At 55.1% G+C, this 15,613-nt stretch overlaps 1 protein-coding gene across 2 annotated transcripts; it reads left to right on the top strand.

The window, feature by feature from the left end:
• The first annotated feature begins 6,743 nt into the window (after positions 1 to 6,743).
• Positions 6,744 to 15,588, top strand: SLC12A3 (solute carrier family 12 member 3). 2 transcript variants are annotated; one of them, XM_049805409.1, is made up of 27 exons: positions 6,744 to 7,043; positions 7,351 to 7,497; positions 7,742 to 7,817; positions 7,988 to 8,083; positions 8,235 to 8,374; positions 8,590 to 8,700; positions 8,892 to 9,003; positions 9,258 to 9,388; positions 9,650 to 9,734; positions 10,146 to 10,300; positions 10,634 to 10,741; positions 10,998 to 11,121; positions 11,229 to 11,330; positions 11,425 to 11,580; positions 11,658 to 11,757; positions 12,179 to 12,290; positions 12,857 to 12,997; positions 13,176 to 13,282; positions 13,450 to 13,532; positions 13,703 to 13,774; positions 13,883 to 13,902; positions 13,997 to 14,069; positions 14,270 to 14,381; positions 14,686 to 14,772; positions 14,864 to 14,999; positions 15,099 to 15,166; positions 15,447 to 15,588. In XM_049805409.1, exons 1-27 carry the CDS (start codon positions 6,744 to 6,746, stop codon positions 15,586 to 15,588), a joined length of 3,096 nt encoding a protein of 1,031 aa, XP_049661366.1. The 2 variants fall into 2 exon arrangements, with proteins under 2 accessions (XP_049661366.1, XP_049661367.1); XM_049805410.1 differs by lacking the exons at positions 13,703 to 13,774; positions 13,883 to 13,902 and having other exon boundaries at positions 13,968 to 14,069.
• The last annotated feature ends 25 nt before the right edge of the window (positions 15,589 to 15,613 follow it).

The raw sequence follows: 15,613 nt of genomic DNA, 5'->3' as shown, positions 1-15,613 counted from the left end.
AGCCATAAATGATCCCATATCGAGTTCACTGGAAGTAAGGAAGCTGAGCAGAGAAGTCCAAGTGTGGATGCATTGGGCATGTGTGGATATTACTCTTGCTTTAGTGGGAAACCTGCGTTCCATTGAAGCGAGGGGCATTAAAAAATGGTTAGCTTTAAATGTTTTGAGCTACAATTAAATCGGCGTGAAAGCCCAGGAGCATGTTACAGTATAAGCTTTTCTCTTTAATATAGCTGCCTGTCTTTGAAAGGAAATGGGAGGAATGTTGGTGGTTGCTCTTACTGCTCCCTGTGTACGTGCCCTTCTGTACTGCTGCTGTCTTGCCCTCACGCTGTTTGTGTTACTGGGATATGAGAACACGTACAGTTCTGGATACAGAACAGGCAACAACACACAGGGGCTGATTTCAACCTTTGCATGTTCATAGCTATCGTGGGAGAGAATTCATCTCCATTTTGCAATGTCTAAGCTTAACGGCATAGAGGGATATTTGACTGACTTGATGACCATTTCCTAATTACTTTTTCCACCAGAAATGCCATAGCATAAATTTGTCAGCCTTTTGGACAGGAAACAAAGGGGTGGCTTGCCGAGCCACCTAAACCCATGTGTCTCAGCATTAGCAAACTGGCTGCTGGGGCTCCCGGGCGATAGAACTAGGGATTGTGTATGGCACTGAGTGGTCCCATAGCATGTTCAAGATTGTTTCAACTGAAGGCTGGAAGAGACCTGGACAACACCCTGCAAGTAAAGGGGATTTGGTGAGTTACCTGGGGAGGGGAATTGAGTTGCCTAGCAAAATGTCAACAGGTGAGCGTGGAAAGCTTTATTAGCTATTAAAGTTTCTGGCATATTCGTGTGGGAATGCTTCTTGGTATGTCTCAGTTGACAATTCATCCAATCCCCTGGAGAACAGGTTACCAAAAATTAGGTGGCAGAGCAAGGCGTCTTCGTGATACTTGCAAACAGTCCTTGTTGGGCCAGGATTGCCCCATGTACAGTCCTGCAGGATAAACCCTGCTCTTGTGTTTTCCTTGCTGGCACTCAGCCCCTGTCCCTGGGTTACTCATAGCCTCAAACTACCTCACGTACAGAGAGGCTGGCGAGTCTGTACCTGTCCTCAGGCAACCGCTGATCAGAGCAAGAGAGGGACAGTGTCTGCCTGAGTCTATTCAGGAAGGGTGAAGGCCACCTTCGCTGCTGTGATTCTTTCTCCCCACTCCACCCCTCATGTGGGGACGGAAGTCCTTTGGGCCTCAGCTCTTACTGCTGCCATTTGCAGGACCTTATTCTCCTGTCTTTTGCCCATCCCCTGCTCAGCTGAGCTGTCATGCTGCCTCACTGGCATGTTTCTGATGTCAGACATCGGACCTAGGGACCTTTTGGAAACAGCAAGTTGCCCTTTCTCTGTCTGCCCTTTGAGGACAGCTGTAGCAGATGCTTCCTGGTGCTTCTTAGCCTTCATGGGTGTTAGTAAAAAAGAAAATTGATGGCCAGATGTAGTTTGCTCCCTTTGTGCTCAGTGGTTGTGACTTTAGCCTCTGATCCTGCCAAACCCAGGACAGGTCCCTTTTAAGCTAAGCAGAAACTGAATTATTTCATACTTTCAAAAACCAAGATGGTCCTTCTGTGATGGACAGACAGAGGAAATAAACGCCAGGGAGTCAAAGCCCTGAGACTAACCCTGGAAAGGTAAGACCTAGCCCTGTTTCAAGATGTGAGAGGTTGTGGGTATAACAGAAGGTGTCACAAATAGTTGGAATTAAATTATTTCCTGTTGATTGCCCTGTGATTTCTTCTTAGGTCTCTTGCAGGTGGTGAGCATTGCAGCCCATCCATCTTCCCGCGTTCCCAAGAGCAGCGGGTTCCAGCTCCGTGCCTAGGCCTGGCTTTGACAAACCTGGGTCTCCTCTGCGTGACTTCAAGGGCTTTGCTGCATTGAGGTAGATGCTGACGCACATACTGGTGCTTCGCTGAATAAGGCACCCCTGTGGTTTTCCAGATGTCACTGTTTTCTCTCCACCCCATGCTTATTCTGTTGGAGAGAACAACCTGGTTCTGCTCCCTCAGGCTTCTGACTGGCAGACCTGCTGCTGCTGGAGTGAAGTTCGTTAACCCTTTGTACTGTCGCACTCCAACTTTGCTAATGTGCAGGCTTAGCCTTGGTTTTCTAAATAGTTCATCTGCTAGAAGGGCTTTTTGGGGTGTCACTAAATTCATACCTCATGTTTGGCGCAGCCTGCTCAAAGGTGATGTCACTAAGCACTCCCTTTACAAACGGGAGTAGTGCTCACTTTTACAGTGTGGTGCTGTCAAGGGCATAGCAAGAGCTACCTCTGTTTTCCTTGTGCACAAAGGGCTTCTATCTGTTTGGACGGCCTTGCACAGGTCATATTGAAAACCGTGATAGCATGCAGCAACGTCTGAGTAAGTTAGTGTTTGTAGTTTGCCAGGCACAGTTTGCAGCAGAGCTGTGGATGTTCATCTGAGCTGAATTTATTCTTAGTATAAACTGGCAGTCAGTTCCTACAGTTACACCGTTTATAAAACGTCAGTATAAACTGACAGATCTCTTAAGTCAGTGGACCTCTGCCCCTTTATACAAGAAAAAACTACAGATGAATGCTGCAGGTTAAATTTAGGATAATTCCATTTGCGTTTTCCTGCTCCAGGACTAATCATCAGCAAAAAAGATCCCCCAGGTAGATGAGATGCATCCTAAGGGTGGCTCACTAGTTTGAGTCAAATGCAGGTGTCCTGGTTTCAGCTGGAATAGAGTTAATTTTCTTCTTAGTAACTGGTACAGTATGTTTTGGATTTTGTATGAGAATAATGTTGATAACACACTGATGTTTTAGTTGTTGCTAAGCAGCGCTTATCCTAAGTTAAGGATTTTTCGGTTTCCCATGCTCTGCCAGCAAGCAGGTGTACCAGAAGCTGGGAGGGAGCATGGCCAGAACAGCTGACCCCAACTAGCCAAAGGGATATTCCATACCATAGGACGTCATTCTCAGTATATAAACTGGGGGGAGTTGGCCAGGAGGGGCCGATTGCTGCTCAGGCGTCAGTCAGCGGGTGGTGAGCAATTGCATTGTGCATCACTTGTATTTTCTTGGGTCTAACTTCTCTCTTTTTTTGTTATATTCCTTTTAATTGCAACTCTTATTATTGTTATTATTATATTTGTGTTATTGTTATGATAATATCTTAAATCTTTTGTTTTGTTTTAGTTAGTAAACTGTTCTCATCTCAACCCAAGAGTTTTACTTTTTTTCCCCGATTCCCCTCCCCATTCCACTGGGAGGGGGAGGAATGAGTGAGCAGCTGCGTGGTGCTTAGTTAGTGGCTGGGGTTAAACCATGACAGCAGCTCATGCTTGTGTGGCTGGAGGAGATTTGCGGAAAAAGTGAAAAGGTGTTTGCCTTGTGGTGTTCTGTCCTGATATGGATGTAACAGAGACACACAGAGTCACCAGGTCTGTTTTCCATGGTTTGCATGGCTCATCAGTAGTGAAACAACCGCAAGTGCCACGGCATCGGCATAGCAGCTCTTAAAGCTTTACAGTCTGCGCATCCTTCGACGAATGAGGTCCGAGTTGATGTGGTCTGGATTTACAAGGGCATTGCAGGGGAATCTAGAAATACTCATTGTAAACTTCTGCCCTATGTTACCTATCGGGGGGGGGGGGGGGGGGAGGGGAGGTGGGGGTAATGTTAAAGCTTTGCCCAGGGGTTAACCTTGGGCTACTGGTAAAAACTAAACTGAGCTAATGGAAAACAGCCAGCTCGTGAGAATTAACAGGTTTTCTGCCAACAAGCAGAAAACCTGCTGAAACGTGCCTCCAGGGCCCTTCTTAAACGCTGTGGTGGAGCTGGTGTCAGTTGGTCCTGTCTTCTTAGCCCAGTTTCTTTGGTGTTTGTGGGGGGTAGGGTTTATCCCCACAACAACATGAATTCTTCTAAGTATTTTCACAGTGGTGCCTGCACTGTTACCCCGGCGTATGCTTGGCTTAGCTGGTCGTACAGTCAGGTTACTGCCTACAGCCTGCCAGATACGTTTCTGCTCCTCTGCCTTTTCTTGGATTTCCCTGCTGACTGCAGATTCTGCATCTCGATCCTGATTTTTTGTTTTGTTTTCCAGACCATCTGGCTGGAGTAGACCTGCTAAATAAGATGGCTTCTCTCTTTTCCACAACAGTCTCCCACCACTGCTGGGTTTGTCTAAGACAGCCCTTGGATCTTCTTGCTTGCAGGAGCTGAAGGAATTGTGTTCAGAAAAAATGAATTTAGTTTTTTTGTTCTTGTTACCCTCTCAACACTTGTCTCCCCAACCTTAATAAACCCCAGCCTCTCAAGGAACCAAGCTGTTTTCCTTCCAGCCTGGAGGAAAGAAGGGGATACTGTTAATTCCAGTTCTGTGTCCCTGGGGTGGGACAGCGCTCAAATACTGCTGCTGTTTGTGTCCCTGTAGCAGTATTTTTGTCCTGTTTCTGTCTGGGTCTGAGGTTGGAAGGATGGAAGTGGTGTCTGGAAGAGGATGGGAGATGATCCCTTTGCCCGCACTGGGTAAGGTTGCTGGCAGTTTTCTGAATAACCATCTTATTTTCCCTTCCCAAGCTTCCTTCCCTGCAGTGCCAAGAAACGGAGTCCTGCTCCGCATGGTGGGTTTGCAGCGCTGAGCCCCTGCTTCATTTGCGTGGCCCCTGTCATCCAGGGTGGTAGGTTCCCTCTTCCACAGGGATGGAAACAGCATAACTAAAACTTCATTAAAGGCCTATCAGAATACAGTGCTTTGGCAAATTTTAAAAGAAGCCGTATGTAAAGCATTGCACTCTTCTCTGCCTAACTTGATTCAGGTTCATTTGATGCATTTAATGGGCAGGATGAAGTGGGGGATTGGCTGCAAGCAAGGGAAAGCCCTGCAGAAGCAACTTGGCACCTCTTCACTGCGTGAGTGGAGGGGCTGGAGGGATGTGCCGCAGAGCTCTCCTCTCCTGCTCCCAGCGCCGGACGGCCCTGGTATTGTTGCTGCAGCTGGTGTTGTGAATCAGGCCGACGACAAGCGCATCCTACTATCCGGCTATTTCACTACACCAGGGTTGCATCATACCACTCGCTTCGCTCTTCGCCCAGCGTCTGGAGTCCTCCTGTCCCTCCCAGAGCCTTTTTGACTACTGTGTTTAACAGATACGCACCCACACCTGTCTAAGAGACTCCGTGATTTGTGCTGGTTTGGGCAAGGTAGCGTTTTTGGTCAAATAATGAGGTTCTAAAATAAAGCCATTTCTGCTGGGCATGAGTCTGTTGTTGCATCTGTTGCGAGAGGAAGCTGGTGTCTACCTTGCAGGCGGTGTTGCGCAAGGTGCTGGGGTGAGGCTTTTTCCTCATCCCCATCTCACCCTTCTCCCTGTTGGCAAGACTGGGTGTTGGGATTGGCAGCAGCACCACCTGTGCCGGCACATTTTGCAGGGTGATGCCCGGGTGTTAGGGGGGCTGAGCTGTGCAGATGCCGGCAGCGCTGCCTGCCCTCAGCTTCCTGGGTAAGCAGGTGCGTGCTGGCCCGTGCGGGGCTTATGCAGTTGTGGAGGGCATCGGCTCGCACACAAACAATACAACGGGGCTGTGCCAAGTCCTCAAAAAGCAGGTTAAAATTTGTGCGTGAATGCAAAAGACAGCCAGAGGCAGCAGGCCAGGCAGCCCGAATTTTCCATTAACTTGCAAAGCACAGGGGGCTGAAATTCAAATGGGCTCTGGTGCTGCCCTCAAATTTTATTGCCTGCTGTCTTCGGCGATCTTATCTGTAACTGCTTTTAAGAGCGCATGTGACACCAGGCTGCAGAGGTATAAAAGATGCCTGTCCCTCCCCCTGTCCTCACCTGCTGGCGGCTGTAGGCTGAATACTGAGCGGCACTGCGGCCTCAGCTTCGGTTTTATGTGACGTGGGGAAGGGTTTAAGTGGCTTATTAAATCAGGGATGGGATTTGGGGGAGTTTTGAACCCTGGGTGCTCAGCGGTTCCCCCTCCCTGGGGTTGGGAGGGGAATGGGGCTCTAGGACTGGGGGGTGTCTCTGCTGCCTGGCACCGGAGAGCTGCCAGCTCCCAGCCCTGGGCAATCACGGAGGGACTGTGGCTGCCACCACTCCGTGTCCCCTGGCCTCTCCATCCCCCTTCCCAGCCCCCTGGCATCCAAGTCCCAGCAGGGACATCCCTTCCATCCCTCGATGTCAAGCTCGCCCCCTTTCCCCTGGTTTCACCATGAGATAAAGGGGCCGTTTCCCTCCCTATGTCTGGCACAGCTCAGTGCCCCAAGCAGCAACTCAGATGATTTACAAGATCTGCCAGGTCTGGGGCAGTATCCCAGGGAAGGCGAGGGTGCGTGGGAGTCTTGCTCCCATTTTCCATAATAAATCCCGGTGGGAACTGAATGTTCCCGGGTTGCAGCCGGAGGCAAACTCAGCGCTGCATTTCTCTGCCGATCTGTCCTTGGGACTTAATTTCAAATCCGTTATCGCCACCCCCATCAAGCGCTGGGAGGCAGCGATACCGATTACAGCGGTTTTGATATCCCTTCAAGCTATTTTTTTTTCCCCCTGACCAGCTCAGGGTGGTTGAAGCCAATTCCTTTCCCTCATTAGCAATGGTGGTGGGTGGGTGCCGGTTGCCTCGCTCCGGTTTTGCTGGGTATAAAGCAGGCGAGCCCCTCTCCACCCTGTCCCTCGCCCGGCAGGGACCTGGGCAGAGGCGATGGCTGAGCTGCCCATCCCGGAGCTGCCCACTGCCCTGGCCCGCTGCAGCGGCCGCTTCACCATCAGCACCCTCCTGGGCATGGAGGAGGGTGGCCGCGGTCCCTACGCACCCACCGAGGGGACCAGCTGCGACAGTGCCCAGCCCACCCACCTGTCCGGCAGCACCCTCTGCACCAGGACCTTCGGCTACAACACGGTGGACGTGGTGCCCGCCTACGAGCACTATGCCAACAGCAAAGGGGTGGGCGACACCGGCAAGAGCAGGCCCTCGCTGGCAGACCTGCACTCCATCCTCAAGGTAAGGTGGGGTTCGGCTGTGCCACTGGCGTCTCCAGCATCCCCTGGCCGTGCCACTGGTTCCTGCGACGTGTCTGTGGCGTGGCACTTTGTCTCCTGTTTCTTGGTGCTGTAACTGGTGCCGTGCTGACGTGCATATCCGCGGGAAGGTGCCAGAAGCCAGAGGGATAACCCAGCCCTTTCCAGCCGTGTGCTCAGCCAGAGCTCTCCCCTTGCCTGGACACACACACCCCCCCCGCCCTGCCCCGGGGATGGCCGGCTGCCTTCAGCCCTGTCTGCCCTCATCTGCCTTCCCCTTGTCCCCACAGCCTGACCCAGGCCGCCTCCGTGTGCCGGTGTCCGACCCGCAGCGGAGCAATGGCCTGCCGGAGGCCGGGCCGGAGGAGGCAGCGGGGGAGCCGGGCAGAGCCCCCGTGCCGGAGCCCGTCCGCTTCGGATGGGTGAAGGGCGTGATGGTGAGTGCAACTTGTCCCACAGGGAGCATCCTCCTGCCTTCCCCCCTGCCTCCGAGCATTTGCCCCTTGTTATTGCATTTTTCCTAATTTTTTGTTTTGTTTTGTTTTGTTTTGAAGTGTCTGCGCTCTGAATAATTCCTAGTTCTCCTTGGCGGGTTGGTTTTAGCTCAGAGGGGCAGGAAAGCTGGCGTGCCCCCGGCTGTCGCCAGGTGCTAAGGGCAGGTGCCCCTCTCTGTCCCCCCAGATTCGCTGCATGCTGAACATCTGGGGAGTCATCCTCTACCTGCGCTTGCCCTGGATAACCGCCCAGGCGGGAATTGGTGGGTGCCATGGCACATAGTGGGCAGGCAGGATGGCAACAGCAGTGGCCCAAAACACCTGGGGAGGGGGGTCGCCGGCAGCATCGAGTGTGGGGTGATGCGGGGGGGGGAGGGGGTGTCTATGGGGCTGGGGAAGGATGCAGGAATGAAGCGGTGCCATCTCCCCACAGCCCTGACGTGGCTCATCATCCTGATGTCTGTGACGGTGACCACCATCACTGGCTTGTCCATCTCTGCTATATCTACCAATGGCAAAGTGAAGTCAGGTAGCACGTCCCCCGGCCACCCCAGGGGGGGTCTTCACCCTGGGGCTGCCCTGTGGACATGAACCCCTGGCACAGGCTGTGAGGTGCAGGGGGACCCCTGAAAACTTGTGGGGGAGGCAGTTAACCCCACGGGCTGTTCCCACCACCTCAGGGGGCACCTACTTCCTCATCTCGCGGAGCCTCGGGCCAGAGCTGGGTGGCTCCATCGGGCTGATCTTCGCCTTCGCGAATGCGGTGGCCGTAGCCATGCACACGGTGGGCTTCGCCGAAACTGTCCGGGACCTGCTGCAGGTAAGAAAGCAGCTCTGTGTTCTCTGGGTCCCATCCCCTCCCTCTCCTCCATCCCCACCTCCTCCCCACACAAGCTAAGCGGCATTAATTATCAACGTTTGTGTTAATGTTGGGCCACGGATAATCAACCACTAGCTGCTAAAACTCGTGGTGATCCTGGTGGTTTGGTAAGGGAAAGGGTTATTTCTGTGTCACGGACGGTTCCCCCTCCTCAGGAGCACAACTCCCTCATCGTGGACCCCACCAATGACATCCGCATCATTGGGGTTGTCACCGTGACAGTGCTGCTGGGCATCTCCCTGGCCGGCATGGAGTGGGAGGCCAAGGTAATGCTCGCTTCTTCCACTCACCTTATTCCCTCAGGCCGGGAAGAGCCATCCCCGCTGCCCACCGGGCATCCGAGGAGCGGAGGATGCCCGTAGCTCTCCGAAAACAGGCGAGAGTTTCTCCTAATGAGTTTTTCACCTTCTCGGCACCCAAACCCTGATCCTTCAGCTAGTTCTTTCTGGTTTGGCAGGCACAGATATTGTTTTTCCTGGTCATCTTGGTTTCCTTCATAAATTACTTAGTGGGGACTGTGATCCCGGCCACTGCCGAGAAGCAAGCAAAGGGCTTCTTCAGCTACCGAGGTGGGTCCATGATGGGTTGGCGTTACGCTCAACAGGTCTAAGCACATAGCTGGAGGCCGGCTCTTTGCTGCTGTTGGGGGAGAAGTTTGCTATGGGAAAGTGCTCCTTGCTGAGAGATGTCATTAAAAGCATGGTGTCTTCCTCCCATGGGTTACCTACCATCAGTGGTGTGCCTCCATCCAGCACTGAGATGCTTCAGCCAGGAGAAAGGCAGTTGGGAGGCCCCAAATGCTTCTCCTCTGCTTCCTCCCCAGCCGACATCTTTGCTCAGAACTTCGTGCCCAACTGGCGTGGACCCGAGGGCTCATTCTTTGGCTTGTTTTCCATTTTCTTCCCATCTGCAACCGGCATCTTGGCTGGGGCCAACATTTCAGGTGACCTGAAGGTGAGTTTTGACTGTTGCCGACTGAGCTGGTGTTTCTCAGGGCTGAAGCCCCATTTTCCCTGGGGCTTTGGTTTTGATCCAGCTTTTAGACACTGTTTTACTTCTTCTGGAAACTTTGGGGAAGGCTCAGCCAGGACATGCTCTGCGGCTTTGTGTTGCAATTAATTAAAATTCCTCTTGTATAGCAGCCACAATTAAAATGGCCTTTTAACGGTGCTGCTGGAAAGCTCTCTTACATCTCTCTGTGACTCCCTCGGGCAGGATCCTGCCGTGGCCATCCCCAAGGGCACCTTGATGGCCATCTTCTGGACCACCGTGTCTTACCTGGTGCTTTCTGCTACGATTGGTAAGCGGCACGTCCTTGGGTGAGCTGGGTAGGACTTCCCTGCCAAAACAGGTGGCCTGGGAGGATGCAGGTGGTGGGAGCCAGGAGCAAGCCATGGACGCCAGCACTGATACCCCAGGGCAAGTGCCGCAGGTGCCAGACCTCGTTCCTGCCCCCACTGGGGGAGCAAAGTCCTTCTGGGTGGGCAACGCAGCTCATGGTATTGCTCATAGCCATCGCTCATAGCCATCGTGCAGCGGGGCAGTCCCACGGCAGGGATTTGGGGGATGTCGCAGACAAAGGGACGTGGGGCTGGGTTGCGTGAAACCGCAGAGAGATGCCAGCCCCGCTCCAGCCGTGCCACAGGGCTGTGGGGATGGCATGCGCGCAGAAGGTGAGCAGGCACTGAGTGGGTGCTGCGTGCGCCCCCAGGTGCCTGCGTGGTCCGGGACGCCTCGGGCAGCCTGAACGACAGCGTGGCAGTGGGCTCACCGGGCTGCGAGGGACTGGCCTGCAGTTTCGGCTGGAACTTCACCGCCTGCGCCCAGCGGCAGAGCTGCCGATACGGGCTCAGCAACTACTACCAGGTGCTGCTCGGGGCCATTGCCCACCCGGGTCCCTGCTCCTGGCTGGGGTTGTGCTGCAAGGGATGGGTTTCCTGGGGCAGCCCCATGCCCAGCATCCCCCCAGGATCCGGGGAGGCACCCGTGCCGTTAAAGCACCCATGTGACGGGGATGCACCAGGAAGTGCATCTTCCTCGGGCTTTTGGACGTGGCTGGGCATCGCCGCCGGGATAATGTTGATGGAAAAACACTGAGGGCAGCAGGATGGGGCCCAGGGGCTGGAAATCCCTTAGGGCCAGGGTGGAGGTTGATGTGCTGGGGGTGCCGGGGTTCCTGACCGCCTGGTTTTCGGGCAGAGCATGAGCATGGTGTCTGGATTCGGCCCCCTCATCACGGCAGGGATCTTTGGCGCTACTCTTTCCTCAGCACTGGCCTGCCTCGTCTCAGCCCCCAAAGTCTTCCAGGTGAGAAGGTGGTGCATCCACGTCCCCCAGCTCCTGTCCCTGAGCCCGGCAGTGGCAGCAGCCGATGCTCCTGGGTGCGCACTCAGCACTGTGGGGCTTTGCGGCCGTGAGCAGCTCTGGAATGAGGATGCTGCTGCCATCGGTGAAGGCATGAGACCAGTTCAGCCCTTGCTGTCACGGGTGCAAGAGCCACCACAGCACTGCCATTCCACGTCCTCGGTGAAGCCCACTGTCCCCAACTCGTCTCTCCCCACAGTGTCTCTGCAAGGACCAGCTCTACCCTCTTATAGGCTTCTTCGGGAAGGGCTATGGGAGGAACAGTGAGCCCATCCGCGGCTACATGCTCACCTATATCATCGCCGTCGGCTTCATCCTCATCGGTAGGTGCTTGCCACCTTGGCGCCCTCCTAGTGCCTGCCATCAGCCAAGTGGCTCAGTCCCCGCTGCCGACAGCTCACTCTCCTCCTCCTCCTCCTCCTCTCCGCAGCTGAGCTCAACGCCATTGCCCCCATCATCTCCAACTTCTTCCTCTGCTCCTACGCCCTCATCAACTTCAGCTGCTTTCACGCCTCCATCACCAACTCTCCAGGTGGGCTGTGCCACGCTGTGCCGTGCCATGCAGCGGGCGGCTCCCCGTCTGGCTCCCCGTCCCAGCAGCGGCCGCTGTGTGTGTTTTTGTGCAGGCTGGCGACCCTCCTTTCGGTATTACAGCAAGTGGGCTGCGCTCTTTGGAGCAGCTGTCTCAGTGGTGATCATGTTCTTGCTGACATGGTGGGCGGCCCTCATTGCCTTCGGCATTGTCATCTTCCTCCTGGGATATGTCCTCTACAAAAAGCCGGGTGTGTGGCGGTAACCTGGCCCCAGTGATGCCCCAGGAGGTGTCTGGCCCCGTTGCTAATCCATCTTCCCCACGTAGATGTCAACTGGGGTTCCTCCATGCAAGCCAGCTCATACAACATGGCCCTGAACTACTCGGTGGGGCTGAGCGAAGTGGACGAGCACATCAAGAACTACAGGCAAGGGCAGCTCGGCATGGTGCTGGGCACAGAGGGAGGGGGATGCAGAGCCAGCCGCTGCCGCCAGCAAACTCAGGATGGCTTCATGCCCATGGCCATGTCCTCACCACCAACCTCAGGAACTGGGAGCCCCATCAAAATGTGGCTGTCTCCAAAATCCAGCGTCTTTGCTGTGTGGGCAGAGGTGGAAAGCAGAGCAAACCTTGCCTTCCCCATGCCAGGCAGATGCAGATGTGTTGGTCTCACCCGATATAAAAAGACCAAAGAGTGAGGCTGGACCCTCAGCCGCATGATTTTGTCTCATCCTAAAGATGGTCCCTATAGTTGCCTCTGGCCAGGCATGGGAGAAGAGACACATTCCAGAGAGGCTCGGTGCCTCCAAAGTACCAGCCTGTGCCCCCTCTTCTCTCCCTACCTGCAGACCGCAGTGCCTGGTGCTGACTGGCCCTCCCAATTTCCGCCCAGCCCTGGTGGACTTCGTGGGGACCTTTACCAAGAACCTCAGCCTGATGCTCTGTGGCAACGTGCTGATCGTGAGTTACCTACAAAAGCTGGCTGGTTCCTTGTCCTGGGGGCTCCGGCCACCCATGGGCAGTGGGCTGAGAAATCCAGATATGTCCTGGTGGGGTCACGGGGTGGGGATTGAAATGTGCCCATTTATGTGCCACCAGATGATGAACTGTTTCGTCTGGAAGGCTCTCCAGCTTGTTAAGCAATATTTATGAAGAACTAGGATGTCCCTGTGGGCTAATAGCTTCCTCTTGCCAATTAATTGCCAAAGCAAAGATGCAGTAGGATGACGTGGTTGCTCAACCCTGGGTGGACCTGCAGCCCTGAAGCCTCAAGAGCAACTGGGGACATGCGGTGCAGCAAATGCCAGCTCATCCGCAGCCATGGGACTGCTGGCATCGTGTGTGTTGGCTGTTGACTCCCCAAATTCACTGGTTTTCTTGCTGTGATTGCAAACTCCTATGTGTGCAGTGGTTACATCCAGGTCTTGCCAATGATTTGGGAAGAGAGGAGCTGGAGGTACTTGGTGGCAAGACCACCAGCTGGAAGGGGCTGCCCGTGCCTGAGCCCCTGCCCCTGCTCCCCTCAGGGACCGCGGAAGCAGAAGATGCCAGAGTCCCGGCTGACAGCAGATGGCCACACCAAGTGGCTTATGAAGAGGAAGATCAAGGCATTCTACACGGATGTGGTGGCTGAGGATCTGAGAAGCGGCGTCCAAATGCTCATCCAGGTAGAGCCATCCTTGGCCATTGACCATCAGGATCCCTCCTCTTCCATCATGGCTCAGGAGGCTCTGACCCCCCTCCCTGACCTCCAGGCATCCCCGTTTGCATCACTCTCTGGTGGACTGACACCATCTGTGTCTGTCTGTCCCTGCAGAGGGGTCTCATAGGGACATCTATCCGTAGGCTGCCGGCCTCGGGAAGATGAGACCCAACATCCTGGTGCTGGGCTACAAGAGGAACTGGCAGACAGTGTCCCCACAGAGCCTGGAGGACTACGTGGGCATCCTGCAGTACGGCCATGCCGGCTCCTCTGCCCCTCGGGCATGCCAGCACCCGGCAGTGGCCCCACAGTTGGGTGCGGGGACACTGTGGCCACGTGCGCAGGGTCCAGCCGGGCTGGCAGTGCTGCCCAACACGAGCTGGCCACTGTTAACTGCCTTCTCCTCCCTCCTTCCAGCGATGCCTTCGATTTCAAGTACGGCATGTGCTTAATGAGAATGAAGGAAGGGCTGAATGTTTCCCGAGTGATGCAGGCTCACGGTAAGTGGTTTTGGGCAGCTGAAGATGCTCAGAGATGTGCTGGAGCTGTAGGACATGCCACCTGTGACCGTGTCCCCAGGTGAAGGTCACAGTCCTGGGGGGACATCATTCCTGGGCTGGGGACAGCAGGGTGCTGCCCAGCTGCCCGTGCTCTTCCTCTCCTTCCCCAGTTAACCCCACATTCGAGGCAGCAGAGCACCCTGAGGAGAACGGCACTGGTGGCAGAGCAGCCCCAGGCACAGGTTGGTCCTGTCTTCGGGCCGCCCGGAGCATTCCCAGCTCTGAGGATTATTTTCGGGGAGCCAGGTTTGCAGGCAGGGGTGTGGGTTTCAAGCAGCAAAGGGGAGCAGGGCTGCAGGACCAGGAGGAAGTGGTGCCTTTAATCCGTGGCCAGCAGTGCCCCGCATCGACACCAGGACCTTCTTGCCCCGGCAGTGGACCCCACCACCTTGGCCGGCGACCAGCAGGCAAGCACCATCTTCCAGAGCGAGCAGGGCAAGAAGACTATCGACATTTATTGGCTCTTCGATGATGGAGGTAACCCTCACCTTTGGCTGCAGCTCTTCACCGTCCATCTGTCCAGATAACGTGAACCCAGGACCTCCATCATGGTGCCCAGGAGGGCTCAGTCCTTGCCGAATGGTGCCAGGGCATCCCTGGCATCTGGGGTCAAGAAAGCACTGGCGAGCCCATGGGGTTGCTGCCGCCACGTCTCCCATCGGGTGTTTTGGGGACAGGTCTCACGCTGCTCATCCCCTACCTCCTGGGGCGCAAGAAGCGGTGGGGAAAGTGCAAAATCCGGGTGTTTGTCGGCGGGCAGATCAACAGGATGGATGAGGAGAGGAAGGCGTAAGTGCTGGCGGCCACTCACACCCCCGCAGCCCCTCTTAGCCACCTGGCCACCGCTGCTCTCCCCATGGGTGGGTGGCAGGAGCTGCTTCCCCGCCCCAAGCCCCCCAGACTTTGCCATAATGGGATCTGTGGGCTCCGACCTGGCTGCTTTGCCTCGCTCCTCCAAAAATCAATGGGATTTTGGAGTGGGAAAAAAACCAAGTGCAAACCGAGGATGGCGGTGGGGGTTTCTGCCAGGGCAGCTCCCTGCCGGGGCGGCTGTGCGATTTTTGGAAAAAATGTGTCCATTTACCTCTGGTAGGATCGTCTCTCTGCTGAGCAAGTTCCGCCTCGGCTTCCACGAGGTCCACATCCTCCCTGACATCAACCAGAAACCCCGGCCAGAGCAGTAACCACCCCCGTCCCCTTCTCCCCCTCTCCCCCAGCACCCCCAAACCCACCCAGACCCCCTTCCCCAGCACCACCTGCTTGTCTTGCAGCATCAAGAGGTTCGATGACCTGATTGCTCCCTTCAGGCTAAATGATGGCTTCAAAGATGAGGCCACGGTGAACGAGATGAGGCAGGACTGTCCCTGGAAGATTTCTGACGAGGAGGTCGACAAAAACAGAGCCAAGGTAGCACCAGTGCCGGGGGGGGGTCTCCTGCTTTTGAGTCAAAATTCAGTCTTTTTGGCAACAATTATTTTGCATTTGTCAACACTCTTTGCTCCACAGACACTCCGACAAGTGAGGCTGAATGAGATTTTGCTGGATTACTCGCGGGATGCGGCGCTCATAGCCATGTAGGTGCCAGCAATGCCCTCACGCCCATTTCTTGCCCCACGGAAACAGTCCCTCTGAATGTTCACTCCCCCCAGCATGGGGAGATCCTGGGACGGTGCCGCACCCCAGTGAAAAGCCCTCAGAAGGCACCAAGGGGTCCAGTCCAAGTCTTAATTGGGGGGGCGGGGGGGAGGATGTGGCGTTGCCCCTTTTTAGGGAAATTACCTGCAAATTAGCACTGGATTGAGAGAAGGGTTAAGGATGGAGCTTGGCTCACCCGGCCCCTTGCTGCCACTGCAGCACACTGCCCATCGGCAGGAAGGGTCGCTGCCCCAGCTCCCTCTACATGGCCTGGCTCGAGACCCTCTCGCAGGACCTGAGACCCCCCGTCATCCTCACCCGAGGAAACCAAGAGAACGTGCTGACCTTTTACTGCCAATAAAAATTCCTGGATCCCTGCCGACTCA

The sequence above is a fragment of the Accipiter gentilis genome, chromosome 7 (assembly GCF_929443795.1).
Source record: "Accipiter gentilis chromosome 7, bAccGen1.1, whole genome shotgun sequence".
Lineage (NCBI taxonomy): Eukaryota > Metazoa > Chordata > Aves > Accipitriformes > Accipitridae > Astur > Astur gentilis.
The sequence above is the reverse complement of the archived record's forward strand: the minus strand, read 5'-3'. Positions and strand labels throughout refer to the sequence as shown.

Coding starts and splice junctions, on each gene's coding strand:
- SLC12A3 (XM_049805409.1), top strand. CDS start 6,744: ATGGCTGAGCTGCCCATCCCGGAGCTGCCCACTGCCCTGGCCCGCTGC. Junction 11,331..11,424: donor CTCCATCACCAACTCTCCAG/GTGGGCTGTGCC, acceptor GTTTTTGTGCAG/GCTGGCGACCCTCCTTTCGG. Junction 11,758..12,178: donor GAGCACATCAAGAACTACAG/GCAAGGGCAGCT, acceptor CCCTACCTGCAG/ACCGCAGTGCCTGGTGCTGA.